The sequence below is a fragment of the Meleagris gallopavo genome, chromosome 20 (assembly GCF_000146605.3).
Source record: "Meleagris gallopavo isolate NT-WF06-2002-E0010 breed Aviagen turkey brand Nicholas breeding stock chromosome 20, Turkey_5.1, whole genome shotgun sequence".
NCBI lineage: Eukaryota > Metazoa > Chordata > Aves > Galliformes > Phasianidae > Meleagris > Meleagris gallopavo.
In genome coordinates, this window is record NC_015030.2 from 4,071,619 (window position 1) to 4,090,870 (window position 19,252).

At 52.6% G+C, this 19,252-nt stretch overlaps 1 protein-coding gene across 1 annotated transcript in view; it reads right to left on the reverse strand.

Moving 5' to 3' along the window:
• Positions 1–1,161: 1,161 nt before the first annotated feature.
• Positions 1,162–19,252, reverse strand: part of MGAT5B (alpha-1,6-mannosylglycoprotein 6-beta-N-acetylglucosaminyltransferase B) — a 37,652-nt gene continuing 19,561 nt past the window's right edge. The window contains exons 8-17 of the mRNA XM_031556300.1: positions 18,623–18,792; positions 11,769–11,900; positions 11,049–11,182; positions 10,787–10,917; positions 9,528–9,689; positions 9,000–9,146; positions 7,816–7,932; positions 4,158–4,232; positions 3,720–3,994; positions 1,162–2,794 (exon numbers count right to left, since the gene is read on the reverse strand). Of these exons, the coding sequence (XP_031412160.1) occupies positions 2,596–2,794; positions 3,720–3,994; positions 4,158–4,232; positions 7,816–7,932; positions 9,000–9,146; positions 9,528–9,689; positions 10,787–10,917; positions 11,049–11,182; positions 11,769–11,900; positions 18,623–18,792 (1,542 nt within the window). The 3' untranslated portion in view covers positions 1,162–2,595. The remainder of the gene's footprint in view (positions 2,795–3,719; positions 3,995–4,157; positions 4,233–7,815; positions 7,933–8,999; positions 9,147–9,527; positions 9,690–10,786; positions 10,918–11,048; positions 11,183–11,768; positions 11,901–18,622; positions 18,793–19,252) is intronic.

Sequence of the window (19,252 nt, forward strand, 5' to 3'; positions counted from 1 at the left end):
AAAGCTGCTTAACGATTTCCTAATAAAGCCCCTGATAAATGGAGCAGCCCTATTCCCTCCATCCTGGGGTGACTGACAATCCAGACGGCTGCTCCACGCAGCTGGGCACTGGTAGGACGTGCTGCTGGGCCAACAGTGGTATGCTGCTTGGGGACACCTCACCCCAAAAATCGTCCCTGACACCCATTTTAGCAAAAACACGGGCAATTTGGGCAAAACCCAAAGCTCCTCTCAAAGCCCAGTAGCCCACTGTGTGGGGGAGAGGTGCCTGCAGCTGGGGGGAAATAAGGTAAATCACAGCACCCCAAAGCCACCCTGCTGCCCCCACCTCGCACTTAGGGTGAGCAGACCATCCCCAGGAGCCAGGGCTGCACTGACATCTCCCTGTAGCATTTCCAATTGTTTGATTTCATTCTCAGTCCTGCCAGTTTTTCTTTTCCCCCCACCTGCCCCTCCCTGCTGGGGATTTATTCTTCATAATTAGCTGTGATAATTAGAATCTCTTTCACATGGCAGCGCTTCAGCTTCCCTCTGCATCTCTTCCATGCTCCTATGTGATAAAACATGAAATTAATGCCTGCGTCATGCTGAGGTCTCCCATCCTGATGGAAAGAAGCGCTGCCCAGAGCACTGCTGTAACCATCACCCAAATGGGAACTTCTGGATCCCACCAGCTCCCCAACACGTCACTATTTATGGTGACAGCAACCAAAGCGAGTGAGCCAGCTCCTATTTTAGCTTATAGAGAACAGCTCTGAAGAGGTAATAGGGGCTGATGGCACCTGGCTGCTGGGAGGTGAAGGCTGGGTTAAAGCATCCCAGCAGAACCTGCAGCTGATGCACTGTAGTTGCTGCCTTGAGAGCTGTCTGGAGCCAGCTATGGGATTCTGCTCTTGGGATAAAGCAGGTTTTGTTTGGTCCTTGTGGCACTGGGGGCTGAATGACTGGGAGTGTGCTCCTTGCCACGTCCCCAGCGCCTGGCCTGTGCTGCCCCAGCCCTGCAGTAGTGCGGGCAAGCTGCTGCTTTGGCACCAAGATAGAATCAGAATCATTAAATCTTTGAGGTTGGAAAGACCAATAACATCATCCAGTCCAACCCCAACCCCTCCCCACCGTGCCCACTGACCACATCCCTCAATGCCACATCTCCATGGTCCTGGAACACCTCCAGGGACGGTGACCTCCCTGATGCCAATGCACTACCAGATGAAAAGTGCCAGGGAAAGGCACAAAGGATCGGTGTTCATCTCTGCAAAGAGAGGCTTCCACAGCTTTTATTTACACACACGCCTGCTGCAAGACACACAAATTACTTAATCAATCCTTTCCCTTGTCGGCGTCACCGGCTGTTTGGAAGCTGCCTGCACGACGTTGCATTGAAAGTGACAAATGGCTCCTGGATAACAGCACTGGCTCTGGACTGAGGGACAGCAAGAGCAGCCTGGTGCCAAAATGGGGCTCCATTCATCCTGCTGAACCCCTGCTCTGTCACCCAGAGCCAGGTGGGGACAGTGCTTCCAGTGACACCGTCAGGCTGGGATGAGGGGTTATTGCATGCATGGTACAAGTACCCAGTCTGCAGCTCACAGCTGTGCAGCCCACTCCTGAGCAGCAGGAGGGCTGAGCACTGATCCTGCAGCACTGCTCCATGACAACCTCCCAAACCAACCTGCTCACCACAGGTGCCACTAAGCCAGGAAAGGAATCACAAGCAGCACCAAACACTTCTCAAAAAGAAGATGATGAGCTTAAAGAGAAGCTAAAGGAGTGAAGCTGCTGCATGGAGCTCTTGGCCTGGAGCTCACCTTCTCTCACAGCTGGTTGGGAAGGCAGGAGCTGCAGTGCTGGGGGGATGCAGGCACAATGTTGTTGCTGCAGTTGCTCTGCCTTACAGCTGCCCCCACCTTCACTCCATGCCAGTAACATGCCAGCTGCTGCAGCACCTCCTCCTGCCTCAAACAAGGAGCAGCACCGTGCCACCACCTACACAATGGTGCACAGCACCCTGCACAGCCCTGAGCCCAGCATCCCTCTGGAGCCCCACGCAGAACTGCTCAGCCCCAGCCTTGTGCTGCAGGCCGAGCCCTGCTGCTTGCACCCATTGCAACCACTGCCCTCAGGTTTTGCCCTACCCGCCAAGGAAGGGTCCCCCAGCACAGCCCAATAACTCCTCACAAGAAGGGCTGGGTGTATTTTGTTCCCCTTTAATTCACCACTCATTCTGGGAAGGGGGGGAGGGAAGGAGGGGGATAGAAAATAAATAAATAAAACAACCTCGGATGCTTCAAGAGAATGAAAACCCTGAAACTGCAGTCTGCTGGTGGCTCATCCCACGGACGGAAGAAGGGAAGGGTGATCCCCTCCAGCTCCCTCTCCCCGCCACCCCCATCCCAGCGCCAACGCGGTCCAGGTGGGTTCGGATGCGGTCGGACGATGCGCCTCAAGAGGAAAATGGAACCGACCATCGGGACGTGGCTTTTTGCAGCCCAGCACCCCCGGCTCGGCACGCATCCCGTCCTGCCTCCCCGGCTATTGCACGAGCTTTGAGATAAAGCCACCGGCGGCACACGGTGCGTCACCGCCGCGGGGCCCGAGTCACAAGCAGTCCCTGCACAGGGCCACCTGGCCCTCGCGGTAGTCGCGGCAGGGGCAGAGGCGCCGGTACTTGGAGTTGTGCCCCGCGCAGCTGAAGAGCAGCGGCTCCTTCTGGAGGTAGCACTCGTGAACGTTCTCTGCCACTGCCGGGTAGAGATGGTTCATCTCGTACTCGGTGCTGTCGCAGGTGATGCTGAGCCTGGGAAGGAAAAGAAAGGTGGGGAGGCGGCTGTTCCAGGGCGGGGAGGCTGTCAGGTGCTTCACTAAAGGTGATGCTCAACCCGTCTACCCATGTGATAAGCCTTGGCTTGGACCTTTGCTGGGTACAGGATCCGTGAGTGCTTGGCACCCTTTGTCAAACCCCAAACCCCGTGCAATCAACCCAAGTCTTGAGTGGACCGTGGACATCTCCACTAAAAACGTTATATCCTACCCAGACAGAGAGGCCTGCCTGCTCTGCACACACTTCCACAAGCAGATGCCATCTCCTGGAAGTGCACCCAACCTCAGCGAATGTCCCATTGTCCCCTGGATCAGCAAAATGGGGACACACACCCACAAAAACCCCAGGAGAAGCAAGAGCTGCCCCTGCTCTATGCTTCCATGGCCCTCCCACAGCCCATCCACGGCTGCACCAGCTCCAGGGATGGGGGGCACAAAGGGAATGCAAGCCCTGGCCCTAATTCATCCCATAAAGCTGTCACCAGGGCTCCAATCGCCTGTCTGGCCGGCGTGACAAAAATGGTAATGTTGGCATCTTAATTGTCCACAGAACTGCCAGGAGCCTGGTGGCAGATTTATACTCTATTAAAACTTCACCGCTGTGTGTTCAAAATGCAGTTTTCAGAGAGAAAGATGTAAAAAAGACAGAAAGGGAGAGAGCGGGCGGGAGGTGGAGAGAAGCGGGGTGGAAGCGGGACAGCAGCAAATGCCAATGCTATCACTGCTTGTGGAAGCACAGAGCTGCTGGAGCAAGCAGGGGGCTGCCGTGGGTGCAAGGGGCTTTTGGGGACACAGGACACGAGGACAAGGGGAGCTGGGGACACAGAACCAATCGCCCTGGAGACTGGGGACCCCCTCCAGCAGCCCCCCCGAGGTGTCACGGCCCCGCTGAGGACACTCACTGCAGGAACACCTCCTTCTTGTTGAGGAACCTGAAGAAGGTGGGCTCACACACCAGCCCACGCCGGCGGCACGTCTCGGTGCAGGCATGCTGCCCCTCTGATAGCCACACCTGCAGGGAGTCTGCTGGCGGCCAGGCGTGGGGGTCCCGGCGGGCGCTGGGGGACCACATCAGGTGGGTGGCGTTGGGAGATAGGACCAGAGGGCTTGGAGGGCTTTGCATAGCGGGGCTCTGGGCCTTGGCAGGAGGTGGAGGGGATGGCGTGGTGCAGAAATCCTGGAAGGGAAGGGAATAGGTCAGTGCTCGAAGGGGAAAGGTGATGCGTAGTTGTGGGGCTCACAGGACTCAGCATCCCTGGCAGGGACACCTCACAGGCACAGCGGTTCCTCCCCAGCATTTCTCCCATTCCTTCCCCAGCATAACAGGGACGGTGCCCAACCTGGTGCTGAATGTAGGCGTGGATCCGCTCCAGCATCCCCTCGCAGGTGTACTCGTAAGGCAGGTAAGGGTCCACCTGTGCAGGGGAAGAGCACAGCACTGAAGCAAGAAACCCTGGGACAAAGCCCTGCCCTGCTCTAGCTCTGACAGCAGCACCTTGAGGCACTGAAGCCCACGGAATGTTTCCCATCACATCACCACTGCCCGTTCCTCAGCACCCAAAACACAAAGCCAGGGATGGGATGCATTTCCCATTATCAGTGCGTTTCCTATCATTGGCCAAGTGGGTGATGCTCCTGCCCTTCATCCACCATCAGGCAGAGAGACGTGGAGCAAAGTCATTCTGCTCCTGACTGAGTTCATCTCCCTTCCCTAAAAATAGCAAGAACCATGTGAGGGCACTGCGGGGATCGGACCCCCTGTGGGGCTGGGATCTCAGCATGGTATTCCTCGTTCCTCTTTGGAAGAAAATGAGGACTGCAAGAGCTCTGCAGCAAAAACAGGTTTAAGAGAAAGAGGGTGAAGGATTAAATGGGGTTCAACCCACCTCAGTATGTTCAAATGAAGTCACCTTGCTCCACACCCCAGTTTCCCAAGCAAGCCATTTCTGGGGGCATTTGCCCATCCCCCTGAAGGTGCTGGTGGCCAACATAGGGCTGTGGGGACCATGGAGCAAATACGTCTCCCGCAGCCCCACGTTCCTACCTGCTATTTATGCAGAGCCAGCAGCACTTCAACAACCAGTGTATTTATAGCATGGGTTATGAAACACTGCTGGTCCTCACCAGCTCTTCCAATCACACCTCCCTCCTGAGAGCTGCCCTTGTGTCCTGGTGTTGAAATCAACTCCTCCCAAACCCCGCAAACATCCCCAACCCCCGTAGCATCACCAAAGCCCCCAGCATCCCCAACTCCACAGCATCACCAAACCCTGCAGCATCACCATCCCCACATCTCCCCTCATTTTCTATCTCCTGTGGGACGGGCTGGGCAGGTTCTGGAGGCCTCCTTCCCCTCTGCTTCTCTGCAGAGCTTTATGAAAAGGATGGATGATAAGTAAAAAATACCCCAGATACTTCATCCGGAAAACACTGCTGCTTCTATTTTCTGCACCTCCAAAATAGCTGTCTCCTTTGAAGTACCTGTCAGAGCCAAGCTCCAAAGGCTCAGCCTGCCAACAAGATCCCTCTAAGCATCTCTCCACCATAAATATCCCACCTGAGATCTCAGCAAGGCTGGAAATCGCAGCTGCTCTGTCTCATTACAGGTGTGCAGTGTAATTGGTGCTGACACCATGACAGGCACTGATGCTGCTCAGTTAACCAGGGCCAGATCTTACAGCTTTGGGGCTGCAGTGCTCAGCCTTTCACTCCTGCACTCACAACAGCAGTGCTGAGGAGCTTTGCACAGGGTGATGCTCTGCCATTTTCTTGCAAAGAGATTTTGCATCCCTCTCCTGCATGCATCAGTGGGGAATGCAATGCAAAACGCACAGGTGCTCTGGGGTTTGGGTTTTTTTTTTTACTAGACCCCACTGGGTATCCCAGAACTGCCTCCCTTGTTCCAAAGGAAAAGGAAGAAAAAAAATCCCTAAGTAATGAGCAGAAAAATAATGCAATTGTCAGCTGCCCTCCGGCAGCAGGTTGGGAGCACTTGAACCAGCTATTTTCGCTGTGATGTTTAATATGCCACTCTTTCAAGCATAGGCTGAAATGTATAATTTTCCATTATATTCCTGTATATTTGACTTTAATATAATGATGCCTTCTCCCTTCGCTACACCAGAATATTGGGTCTGTTAAATGGCTTGTGCTGGGACAAATGGAAAGAGCTGAAGGCTGAGAAATGGCTGTGCCTGAAAACCTCTCTGTCCCTCTCACCCCAACCTCTGGCAAAGGACTGCAATTCATCGCTGGCACAACAGCAGGGGTTGGCATTTCACCCTCCTGAAAGCGCTCAGCTGAGATTTGCCTTGAAGGTGCAAAGCCAAAGGTGCGTGGTTGGTGATTTTTCAGTGGCATGATGAAAAGGGGAAAAGGAAAAACGAGAGAGGAAAAGGGAGAGGAAAAGAGGGGAGAGAAAATGAGAAAAAGGAAAAGGGGAAAAGGGAAAAAGAGGAGAGGAAAAGAGAAAAAGGAAAAAAGAAAAAGGGGGGAGGAAAGGAAAAGGGGACAAGGGGAAAAAGGGAAAAGGAGTGAAGGGGAATAGGGAAAAAGGGGAAAAGGGGAGAGGAGAGGAAAATGGGAAAAGAGAAAACGGAAAAGGGAAATTGAAAAGGAAAAAAAGAAAGGAAAAGAAAAAAAGAGTAAAACCAGTTTCAGGTCAGTTTTTAATTCCCAACATTTCCCAGCAAGGAGAAAAATGCTTTGTTTCAGGTCAGGCAATCTGTTTGGTTTGGTGAGGCAAAGGGAAATGCATCATTTCAGATAGAAGTTTTCCTAGCAGGGCATTTCCAAACAAAGACACGCAGATGGGAAACAAAAACACATTATTTCATTTCAGTAATGGTGAAATGCAATGTTTGGGGCGAAAGAAATAAATGGATGGTGATTATTCCGAAGGAGAGATTTGCCAAACAGTCTGAAAACACAACGCCCTGTTTTGCTACAGGAAAAAAAGGAGGCAGAAAACAGTTCCTCCCACCTGGCTGAGCACTGAGCTGCCCGTTCCCAACACCCATCAGCTGTTCTCATTTCCTGCTGCAACCAACAGTATTTTAAAGACAAGATACCGAGGGATTCCCAAAGCCAAAGCCAATAATGGGGCTTTTAGAGCTGTAAGGTTGGTCAATTTTTAGTCTTAATTGCTGTGACAGCATCTCTAATACAGATATCTATGTTAAAAACAAACAAACAGGCACTTGCTGACACTTGCTCCGCTCACTCCCTGCTCTGCTTGCAGAGGATACATAGACCACCTTTAAAAAAGCAAAGGGCAGAGGGGAGCGGTGGGCTTACCCCCCTGCACCTCTTGGTGCGTGGGAACATCTCCCTGCAGAGCTGTTACAGCACACTGCAATGGGTTGTATTCCTTTGGGATGAATTTATGCATGCACGTCCTGGCAGCCCCTACAGGGGCACGGCCAGCAGCAGCAAAGCAATGGGGATCCTCCAAAACAAGGGGCCTGGGGGGCTTCCCAGCTCCATGGAGACATCATTCAATAGACCATGAAGCCATATTTCCAATGTAGGTGCCACACCGCAACGCAAAATGCCCAGAAAACCCCGCAGCCGGGCAACCCCAGGCTGCTGCCACATTCTCTGTGCTGCTGCCTCATCCCCGCTCCCCCCCTTCCTCTCAGCGACGTAGGAGATGTTAATTAAGGAAAGGAGGAAGGATGTGTTGTGTCTGCACCACAACTGCATTTGTATGAGCAGCTGACGTGGGAACGGGGAGAAATCCGGAGCTGGAGCTGATCAGCCTGCGGCACAACTTCCTCACAACCCTTCTTTATTTTTGTTACCTTTCCTTTTTTAACAGCGGAGATCACGGCTGGGCACCTACATGACCTCATCCACACCGACTCCACATTTCCTCACTGCACAGCTGCTCGGTGACGTGCTCACCCCAACAGCATTATCACCCCAAAACCTGCACACGGCCAGCAGGGTGAGGGCACGGCTCATCCTGAGAAGCTCATTTTGGGGAGCCCTTCTCACCTGGGTCCTCAGGATTGTTTTGATAGCAGCTTCAAACTCCTCGGAGTTATTGTAGTCGACAGTCCACACGTGTGGCTTCCCAATGAAGTCCTCAGCGTACGGGTGCTGGGAGGACACCTATAACACAACACAGCTGCAGCCTCCGGCTGTGAAACTCCTGCAGGTTGGGATGCTCCGCTCCCAGCTGCACCCCCAGCTCCATAATTCAGGTAACCACAGCCTGAACCAGGCAAACCACCCGAAATGGCAAAGCTCTGTGGAAGTATCACATCACAGCTCCAGAAACGATAGCAAATCCATCACTGCTGAAGGCACAGAAAGGTTGGTTGCCAGAAAAGGCAGTGCTGGAAGCTGCATCACCCCAGTGCTGCGTCAGTGCCCCACCACCCACCCACCTCTCTCTGGGCAGTTTGGGGGGAAATCATTCCTTTTGGTAAACCAAATGCTGCTTTTCCAGCCTCACACTGCTAAAAGGCAGCTAGAGCCCTGGGGGCAGGAGGAGAGAGGATACTGAGATATCTTGGAAGGCACTGCAAAGCAGGAGAACCTGCTAGGAGCAGAGCAATGCATGCTTTTCTTTTGTCCTGCTTGCTCTCCCTTCCCATTTGTAGCCAGCAGTGAGCACCTCCTCCCATCCTCCACATGAACACCCCAGGGCACTCCAGAACCTTGGGAGCCATTGGGGACAATGTGGCACAGCCCAGCCGAGCTCAGGGAGTGAGAACTGTGCTGCATTATCCTCTTCATTAATAATAAAAGAGGCAATTTTCTCAACCCTTTAACTTTTAAAGAGTTCCTGCTTTGCTTAGATTGAATTCCCAGCAATGGGCAAGCCTGGGAGGGGTGTCATACTCCTGCAGCACCACTGAGGTCCCCACATCCTCCTCATTTTACAAAAATACAATGGGCTCAGGGGGCTCAGGCACCAGCAGAACACCAGCCCCTATTCCACATCCTTATTTCAGGGATGTGCATGGATCAGCACAGCGGGAAGGGAATGAACCCTGGATTCTGGGGGAGGGTGTCTGTGAGCATCCCTGCACCACTCTCCCCTCCGCAACCCACAGCAGAGCCCCTTCCATCCGACAGATGCATGTTGGGATGATGCATTCACATGTCAGGATTTGGAGAAAATCTCTCCAGAGATCTCAGTTGGGTGCTTTTCCTCCCCACCGAGCACTTGCCTCTCTGGAGGTGGGCTTCCCACGGAAGAACTCGTGGTTGAGGGAGCTGTGGGGGGGGTTGAAGCGTGCCTGCAGGAACACACAGCCATTGGCGATGGCCTCCAGTGGGGCCGGACCCTCGTAGGGGAACCCAAAGCCGATGAAGAGCTGTGGGAAGAAAACCCAAGCTGGTGATGTGGAGCTGCAGACCCATCAGTCCCCAGCCCCACAGGAGAGGCTCCAAATCACCCACCAGCGTCCCCCAGCCCTAGAAGAAATGTTCCCAATGACCAACAGCATCCCCTGTGCTGCTTTGTGCAGCAAGCCACTACAGCAGCTCCATGCAGCTCAACATCCCATAACTTAAATGCTTAGAACTTAAACTTAAGTGCTCAGAAGCTACTCCACATTTGAAGGAAGCTTTGCAACTCACAGCCCAGTGGGGTGCTCACAGCTGTGGAAGCTGCAATGCTCACCCATAGCTACCAGCATCACACCCACCCTGCAGAGAGAAGCTCCCATACCCCCATAAGGAGGGGAGCAGCCCACCTTTGCCTTCCTCAGCAGCTGCTGGAACTCATGCTGTGGCAGCAGCCCGTGGTTCTTGACGAAGGCTGGCACCTCCGGCGGCCGCTGCGTCTCGTAGTACACAGTGCCGTGGATCTCCATGTACTTGTTGAGGATGGCCAGGAATTTCTCCTTGCCCTGCAGAAGGAAGCAGCGCCCTGATGCCAGCATTAGGGCTACAGACTGCTGGATTGCAACACACTGGGTGCAGGGGGGTTTGCAAAGCCAGGGCTCGTTAACAGCCCCACATCCCACCTAACAAGTCCCTAAGATGCTCTTGGGTTTAATCCTCCCGCCTGTTTTATTACCTGGAAAATCAAGGGGGTTATCATTTTTCTTCTTTGAAGGCTTTTGCTCTCCAAAGCAGCCTTCCATTTTAACAATTTCTCTATTGCTCTTTTCTTTTTTTTATTATTTTGCTCGGAAAAACACAAAGGGGCAGTGCTTTGGATGCTATATTTTCAGTTTATTCTGGCCCCTAAAGAGCAGACTGGGAGGGAAGGAGGAGGTATAAATGAGGAACTTGGGAGAGCTGCGCATGCTGCCTTAACGCCTCTCTGAGCACTGCATTTCTGCACTCAGCCACATATCCCACAGTTCTCTATGGCTATCAGCCAGATCTGCATACAGAGCAAAGAAGTCAAGCAGCTCTCTGCGGTCAAGCAGAGCTGCAGGGTGCCATTGTGGCCGTGGGTATGGTAACACCCAACTGGGCAATGTTCTGATAGCGATTCCCTAATGCAAAGGACTTGGGGAGATGACAATAAAACACTGCTGAGCATTGCTGGTGGGGAGAACCAGCCCTAAGAGAAACCCCAGTGCACAGTGTGGGGAAACAGGTGTAATTCATGACTTCTGGCTAAAAGGGGCTAACGTTTGCAATGCTAAGGCAGGCAAAAGTTCATTTTAACTCTCCTGAGGACCTCCCCACATCGAGCTAACCAAGATGGAGTGCATCCTGGCCTGCACATCTGGCAAGCAGGGCACAGGCAGGGAGGGCAGACCTGTTCCCTGGGGGTGCTGAGGCCCCAGGAGGCAAACGCGAGGTTTTAATGCAAAGGGTGCAGCACCATACCTGCAGCTGGAGTATCACCATGGAGCACCGAGGGGAAAAAAAGAGAAGAAAGAGTTAGCTGTTTCCTTTTGTGCCATGGAATGGCAATGTATGGATGAGAATGGGAGAAGCCCTCTATGAATGGGACCAGGACAAGCTGGGAGCTCCGGCGCCTGCAGTCGCGCACCTTCCAGATGCTGGCCTCCTTCCCGTACACCACTGCCATGCTGCTCACTTTGTTGGATTTGATGCGCTGCCTCTCGGTCTGGTTGAGCTCCTCTGACACGAAGCCCATGAAGGAATTGTCCGGGGTGTGGGCTGCGGATACCAAGAACAGAGGGACACACTGGGACCGCGGCTCCAGAGCTTGGAAGAGAAGCGATGTGAAACACCGGCAAAGTGCCTGAGCGCCCACGATGGCCCCGCTGCGTCCCTACGGCAGTGCTTACGGAACATGGTCATGAACTGGGAGGGGTGCAGGTTCCAGTAGCCCCAGTTGGTGCGGAAGCCGCGCAGCGTGGCGTATTCCTCATGGTTGTAGGCTGGCTCCGTCCCAAAGGTATCGATGACACGAACACGGCACCTGGGAGAGGAGACAGAACCCATCACATCCCGTGCCCTAAATGAGCGGTTTCCCATTGCTGGGCTTTTGTCCCCCTGGTGGTTTCCAAAACAACGCATCTTCTGAAGACTCGCTAATGCTTTTCCCAATATCCCAGGACTGCTGAGGCAGGCATTACCAGCACGAGAGCAAGGAGAAAAGGGGAACATCAAACCAGAGAGGGAAAAAAAAAAACAACAACAACAAGCTGAATGCGAGAGCAAATGCATTTATAATAAAAGCAATAACATTGCCTGTCATTTTTCTCTCTAATAAAATTGTGCAGGATAGTGGAAGAGATGGGAAAAAACATAATAAATAGCAGGACTATCAGCACTAAATTAAATTGCATATTTTCCTGGCTGCTGATATACCAGGGGATGCTGACATTTGTCACGGTGCTGAAGGAACCGGCGCCGGGGCTCTGCCTCTTGCAGGCATCAAAGGCTCCCACTGCCACAGTAGGGTGGCAACCTCTGCTCACCTGTTGTCCTTTGAGGTCATCGAGATCTGCCTTTGCTTGCTAATTAAGGAAAAATAGAGCATGAGAAAGAAGTGGTGTTCTCACCTATATTTCTTAAAGGAGAGCCCCATGTGCTGCTTCATCTGCTGGAGGCCGTGGTAGTCGGTGTAGATCAGGTCAAAAGGCAAAGGGTTCGTCAAGGGGCAGTTTCCCCGGCCTGGAGGCACCCCTAAGTTGCTGGAGGGAAGCAGGAGGCACCAATCAGCTCTGAAGAACACAGCTCTCCTCCCTGATGGGTGCCTCGGAGGGGTCATCCGGCAGCCCTATGGCATCTGTGTTGTCTTTGTGCCTTGGGAGACACAGGGACAGCCTTGCCCCAAATATTTGCCCACAGGCAGAGCTCCCTGATGGGCTGGGGTTCCTCCTCTGCTGCTTGGGGGGCATGGAGAACAGCTCTGCATTCCATCTGCCATGGATGTTGAGCATATTTATTCATATTTCTGACTTCATCCCAGAGAAGCTGTGGATGTCCCATCCCAGGTTGGATGGGGCCATGGGCAGCCTGACCCGGTGCCTGATCGAGTGGTTGGCAGCCCTGTCCGTGGCACAAGGGTTGGATGATCTTTGAGGTCCCTTCCAACCCAAGCCATTTTGTGTTTCTATGATGATTCTGTGATTTTGCCCCATTAATGACATAACCTAATAAAGCCAGGACAGTCAGACTGTGGGCCTCATTCGGAGCCTTTGCCTAGGATTCTCAGTCAGCCCCTTCAAATAACCCTTCTCAGACCCTTTTCTCTTCTGCAACGGATAAAATGCGTTATGAAAATCCAGATAAACCGGATTGACCACAATCTCTTTATCAAGATCATCAGTTACCTTGCCCCAACACACAGTGTGATTAATCTGGCATGATGCACGGCTGGTAAACCAGCAGCATGCTTCCTTCCCTTTCCAATTACCTCCGTGAACTGATGGATCGCTCTCCCCAAAGCTGTTGCATTAAGTGTACTACTGATGTCAGCCTGACAGCCCATCCGCTTGTCTGGACCACATTTCCTCCTTCTCAGAAAAGAAAAAATGTGACACCTTCCAACTCCAGCAGGTTTCTCAAAAATCCTTGCTACATGTACTTGTGATTTCAGCACAGCAGTTTGCTCAGAAATACAAATGGTCCATCCCTCAGTTTCAATATTCCTGCTAGATTTCAATTTTCCTTCTAGATGTGAACTCCTCAATTATTTCACAAGAGCAGTATAGAGAACCCAAGTTGTTGGCCCCAAGATGTGGGGGAACCCGTTCACTGGAACAGGTTGCCCAGCAGGTTGTGGATGCCCCATCCCTGCAGGCATTCAAGGCCAGGCTGGATGTGACTCTGAGCAGCCTGGTCTGGTGGTTGGCAACCCTGCACATAGCAGGGGGTTGAAACTGGATGATCATTGTGGTTATTTTCAACCCAGGCCATTCTACGTTGGCCCCAAAAAACTGGCCCCATTCGGTGTGGGTAGGCTCTACCCACCTATCCTTGGAGGTATTTCCTCATTTCTTAGGAATAAAAGACATTGAGGACAAGGACCTCCCAGTGGGTTGGTGCAATGGGAAGATCCTTTCTCCTGCCCCATCCCAGCCTGGGACCAGCAGACCAAGGGTGACCTCAAGCTCCCAGGAGTGACCCTGACTCCAGAACAAGCCATCATGGAACCAGACCGCGGAACCACACTACTGTCCAAAGCCAGGGTGAGCACAGATTTTCAATTTAAGGCAAAAGCTGTGTCTGCAGCTGGTTCAGTGCTCCTGTCACAAGGAATATCAGCACCAGCTCTGGGCAGAGCGGCCGGGTCAGCCGCAGGGGAAACAAGCTGCAGTTTTATCACTTTTATGGGCAATTTTACATGACACAACAGATTGAGAAGATGGCAGGAATAGAAAAGCTCTCACCTCCAAGAACTACCTCAATGAGATAAACAGGGCAGTGAGCAGACTCAGCCCTCTGGGGACAGAGGTGGCTGCTCCCAATGGTAGCAAGTGGGAGAAGAGGAATTTTTAAGCCACTGAAGATGCCCAGGATGTTACAGAGACACAATAACAAACTCCACATTTGCTCACGTACACTCCGTTTTTTCCCTCAGGCACCAGCAATGTGCTCAGCCCCACCACCTGCCAGCTCTCCCCAGCTTGCAGCATCCCTCGTGCTCCCAGCATCGAGTCAGTGTTTTTCCAGCAGAGCTTCTCTCTGTCCTGTTTACTTATCCTTCCTAAACACTTTTTAAGCGCTGATTTTAATATTCTAATCATGCAAATCCGGTTTGCAGCTCCTGGGCAGTGGGATTTTTTCCCCTTTCCTCCTTATTTAAACATCCTTTATTCGAGCTTTCATCATTTGCCAGTTAAGCCAACTAATTTTCTCCTAAGCCCAATTTCACTCATGGTTGGAGTGAGATTTCCATGATTTTCCCTACACTGTGTCCTATTAACGATGCTTGAAATTACGCAAATAGAACTGACAAGCACAAAATGTTTCTTTCTCAGTGAGCATTTCCGAGAAATGCTCGACCCCAGCACTACACCTGGAGGAAACCCCCCCAGTGGGACCTGCCTGCAGTGCTGCCCACATCACATCCCCTCAGCTCAGCTCCGCTCTCCCCACTCAGCTCCCCCCGGTGCTGGCAGATGCGAGCCCAGCTCCTCTCTGCCAGCTGCCTCCACCAGCTGTGCCCACTCCAGAATAAATCTAGAGCAGCTTCTTGTCCTGCTATTTTCCCCTTGTAAATACTTGAATCAACCAAGGGGATGCATTCCCTTCCTGAGTGTGGGGCAGGCTCTCTGAATTCAGATGACTGCAGGCTTATCTTTACATCCCATTGACCTATTTTCAAATTAACCCAAACTTTTCTTCCAGGATGGGAGGGGATGGCCTTAACTTGTGCCTGGGGAGATTCAGGTTGGGTATTAGGAAAAACTTATCTGAAAAAGTGGTGATGCATTGGCACAGGCTGCCCATGGCAGAGGCAATCATCATCCCTGGATGTGGTCAAGAACCATGGAGATGTGGCACTGGGGGATGTGGTCAGTGGGCACAGTGGGGTTGGATTGGTAGTTGGATTGGATGACATTCTTGGTCTTTCCAACCATAATGACTCTATGATTCAAAATTCAACAATACCCAGCTAAATCCCGCAGTGGTTAATAAGATTATCATAACCTCTCCATGATTAAAGCAGAACTTTCTGCAGTGGCACCAAAGCCAGCCAGTGAGTCCTCATTTGGCTACAAAATAAACATATTTCACGAAGGAGTGCAATTTAACAGCTCAGTAATTCGTGCTAATTTATGCACCTTCCTCTCCTACAGGATGAAGACCTCAGAGGTGGTGGAAATCCCTCCCCATTGCTCCTCACCCTCATCCCCACTCCTTGCCTGGCACATCTCCAAGCCACCCCTTGTTGCTGTTGGAATGAAAGGGGGTTAACTGGAGTCAACTGAAGTTAACTGGAATTGACTGGACTTGACTTCCTGGATGGGAGAGACTGGAGGGAGCCAGGAAGAGATCTGCGCAGAGCTGAGCCCCAAAGATACACTGAGGATGCAATGCCAAGCTAAATGAACCTGTATTTGGAAACACGCTGCCAAGGAGAACAGCTCTTTTTAGTTGGAAATTCAGCAATGAACGAAGAACATTCCTAGGAAAGATGAAGAACTGTCTGGGATGAAGAGCAGCAGGAGCTCTGGTGCTGGCAGAGCCTGGGCAGAGCCTACTGCCTCTTGCTACCCCAGCTCAACCACAGTACACACAGCCAGGGCCACTGCTGGCCGTCGGTGTGATGCCAGCACTGTGTCTGCCAACTGCAGAGGGGTGGTGATGCCTGCAGCCCGGGCTCCACGCTGGCTTTCATGCGAACAGATGCAAGACAGAAAGATGGCTTTTATCTGCCAGAAAATAATTAGAAATGCCTTCAGCTGGACACCGTGTTTCCATTCGAATGGCCGTTTTTGCAGCCTGAGTACACCTCAGCGGCGGTGGAAAGCGCAGGAAAATAGCAGCTCTAATTATGTGTATGGCAGGCAGCGAGATGGGAGCTGCAGCTTCGGCTGTGGGATGTGGCTCTGGGGCTGAGCAAAGCCTCGTGCCATGCTGTGCCCCACGTGGGATGCCCTTTGCCTGCACCCCTGGGGTGGCAGCACGGAACGAGCACATGCCTAGAATTAAGTGCCTTGCCAAGGCCCATATTATGAGCCCAGGACTTGACACCAGAGCAATTAAGCTCCGAGAACACTTCGTAAAGCACTGACCCCACGAGGCATCAAATCCCGTTTTCTTCGACTTTCTGTCCTGCCTTATGAGCAGTTAATTTCAAGGGGGCAATTTCAAAAGCACCTTTCAGCGTTTCCGAGATCGATGCTCCCCATCACTCCCATTCTCCTCCCCAGCAATCCCTACATGCAGCCAGTGATGCTGACATGATGACAGCCACCGGTGCCCATCATCACATCACATCTCATCAACAGCTGCATTTAGGATGGGGCGGGAGCCCACCGTGCCATGTCTGCAGGGGGGCTGGGGAGGCAGAGGCTCAGCTCCCTGCACCCATAGGCTCACAGTGCAGCTGTGCAGCCTGGTGCTGCTGCTCTCCTCGTTGGGAGCTGGGGCACAGCCGTGTTCCAGCACAGCTAACAAGTGCCCAGCAATTTTTCATGCCCATTACTGGGTAATCTCATGTGTTGCCTCTTGCCTCACATCAGGAGGCAGCTAACAAATTCACAGAAGACGACAAACACCTGCACATTGCTCAGCAGTTATGGTAGGTCACAGCAGTGTCATTCACAGGTCTCGAATGAGTAGCTAAAAGCTGAAGCAGGAGATGTTGTGTGTCCATAATTCAGCTCTTTGGGAAGTGCTGAGCTACGGGATCTGCCCAACCAGGACAGACAGACAGAGAGTGCAACAGAAACAGAAGGGTTAAGTGATGTGATGGGGACATGCAGCACACTGGGGCACTGCCCATCAGGGAGGGGAGCAACGCACTGGTCTGGGACAGTGCATCCACCTTCAGACCCAGCCCTCCAACTGCTGCCTTCCTGCACAGGGACTTCCTCCTGATCCTGCCTGATCCCCAGCACCACAGGCCCAATCCTGACCACTGCCTCCAAGCACTGCTGCATTGCAATCAATACACACACTAATAATGAACAGCTGCTCGTAGGTAACTGTTGGCTGAAGCACGCGCACGCAAACCTTTTAGCAATCCCTTGCCAATGATCAATACGTGTATAAAAATCAGCTCAGAAACGCAGAGACAAACCAGGAGAGAGGTTATTTCATGCTGAATAATTCACGGATACTGATGCAAGGCCGTGCTGGGCAGGAGCATTTACAACTCCGAGCTGCAAAGCGAGCAGGGGTTACCAAAGAGAAATGCACAAAATGCAGAATCAACATTTCACATTTATGGAGCAGAGCATCTCCAAACCAGACTGCTGGCTGCAGGCTGAGCTGCTGATTGCATCCCAGGCTCTCTGCACACCCGCAGCAGTGAAGCCCCCGTTGGGCTTTGGCTAAGCATGTGAGATTAATGGTAGCACAGCTCGTTATTAACCACGCTTGTTCAGCTAAGTCTCCTGCTTGCTCCTGTGGTGTAAGGGCTTATCTCTGCTCTGCTCTGAGCCACAGTGCCCCACAGCAGGCATGTCTCTGAAAGGTCAGCAATAAAGAGACGGATGCACCAACTCTGCTCAGCACCCCACAAAGGGACCCCTGCATCCACCAGAGGGACAGGACTTCCTCCAGACCCAGACAAGACCAGGAGCCCCATCCCAGGGCAATGCATGGGCTCCTTCCCCTCATTAAACCACCACCATGAGGCCCTCCATCAAAAAAACACAAAAGAGAACCAGATAACAACAAGGACACCCTGCCAGCCATTAACTTCACCCATCCTCGGGCACAGGGACATTATTCAGTGTGTCAGTCCAACCCAGCACGGGGCACAGCATGGAGATGGCCGCAATGCATTCCTGTGCCTTTCTGAGAAGCTGCACGAGGACCAGGATTATAATTTTTTTAGTTAATTAGTCGCGAGCTAATTCTGTTCATTAATTCTGAATGCTGCAGGGGCTGGGTTGGATTTTTTCATTGTGTTTTTCCTTTCTCTCCAAGATCGCTGTTTATTTTTCTCACTCCCTTTCCAGCACGGCTCATTATGCAGCAGAGCTGGCTTAAGCATCACCCAAAATCTTGGCGGCCCATAGGGCAGCACAGGGCTGTTCTCCATTCACAACCCGCCCTCTCCAGCATTTTCACTGGCACTTGCCCTGCAGCTCACACCCCCAGCAGCAGCTGAGGAGAGCTTTGTGATGCCATTGGCACCACCAGCCCGGTCATAACTCAGCATGAAACAGAGCCCAGGTGTCTCATACGCAGTTAGCATCTCCTTTTTACCTTTTCTGCTGAATATTGGTCTCTCTTGGAGCCCACACAAGTGCTTTGAGTGGCTGGGTGCAGCCATCTGCTTGCACTTGCTCTGCATCTCCATATGCCACACTGCAGAAGTGTCCCAGCAATGGCCAATTCCCACCCAGGTCACACTGCAGCCACCACCCTGCAAGGGATGGGGGTTATTTCTGGCAGCCTTACTCAGCCACCGAGCAGGAAGGGTGGGAGGGGAGGAAGGAAGGGAAGAACACAGCCACTGCTCACACGACACCAGGGGAGGGATGGGGGCTGAGCACCCTCTATGGCACTGAAGCATAGGACAGCTGAGTCATGGGGCCATGCTTTCCTGCAAAGAGCATCACTGGGGAGCAGGGGACAGGGGACACGGGGGATGCTGTGTGCTGCCAGTGATGCACCAGTAATGCTTAGATCTAGCACCACGACTACAGGGCAAATCCTTGCCCTAAAAAGCTGCACCATGCCTTGGTTTCATAGAACCCTAGAGTTGGAAGGGACCCACGGCACCAACCTCTGCAGCTCCTTCAGTGAGACTGTCACCTTCAGGCTGTGTCCCAGCAGGAAAAGGGCAGCCAGGATGTCGGCCCACTGCACCATCTCGCCCAGGGGCCCCCCCTTCAGAACCCGTGGGCTGAAGACGTCCCCTGACTCCTCGGTCAGGAAGCCAATGTGAATCAGGATCTGCAGAGAGAGGGACAACAAGCTGCTGACAGCCAAAAATGACTGCTGGTCCCTTTCCACTTCTGCAGGCTGAAATTACTCAGGGAAACCACTCGGGTGTAAGGACAAGCGGTCTATGTCCAATTAGCAAAGATCCAATATTCAGTGTCTAGCTCTATCTTCAGACATGGTCCATTTTGCCCATGCACACTGGGGTCTGCCCATGGATGCAGAGCACATCTCCCTGTAGAAAGGGGCCTAGAGGGCAGCAGGAAAATGCCTCCAGCATCTGAAAGGAGGAAACGTGCCACCCCATGCCCCACTCACTGCCGGTGCCAACCCAGGGATGGACACCTCCTGCTGACCAGGACCCGGCTCCAAAGTCCTGCCCAGCTTCCAGCTGTGTCCTGAGCCATGGCCATGACCACCCCACTGATAACACAGCTCGAACCCCACAGATCTCCTTCTCCCATCTCCCCAT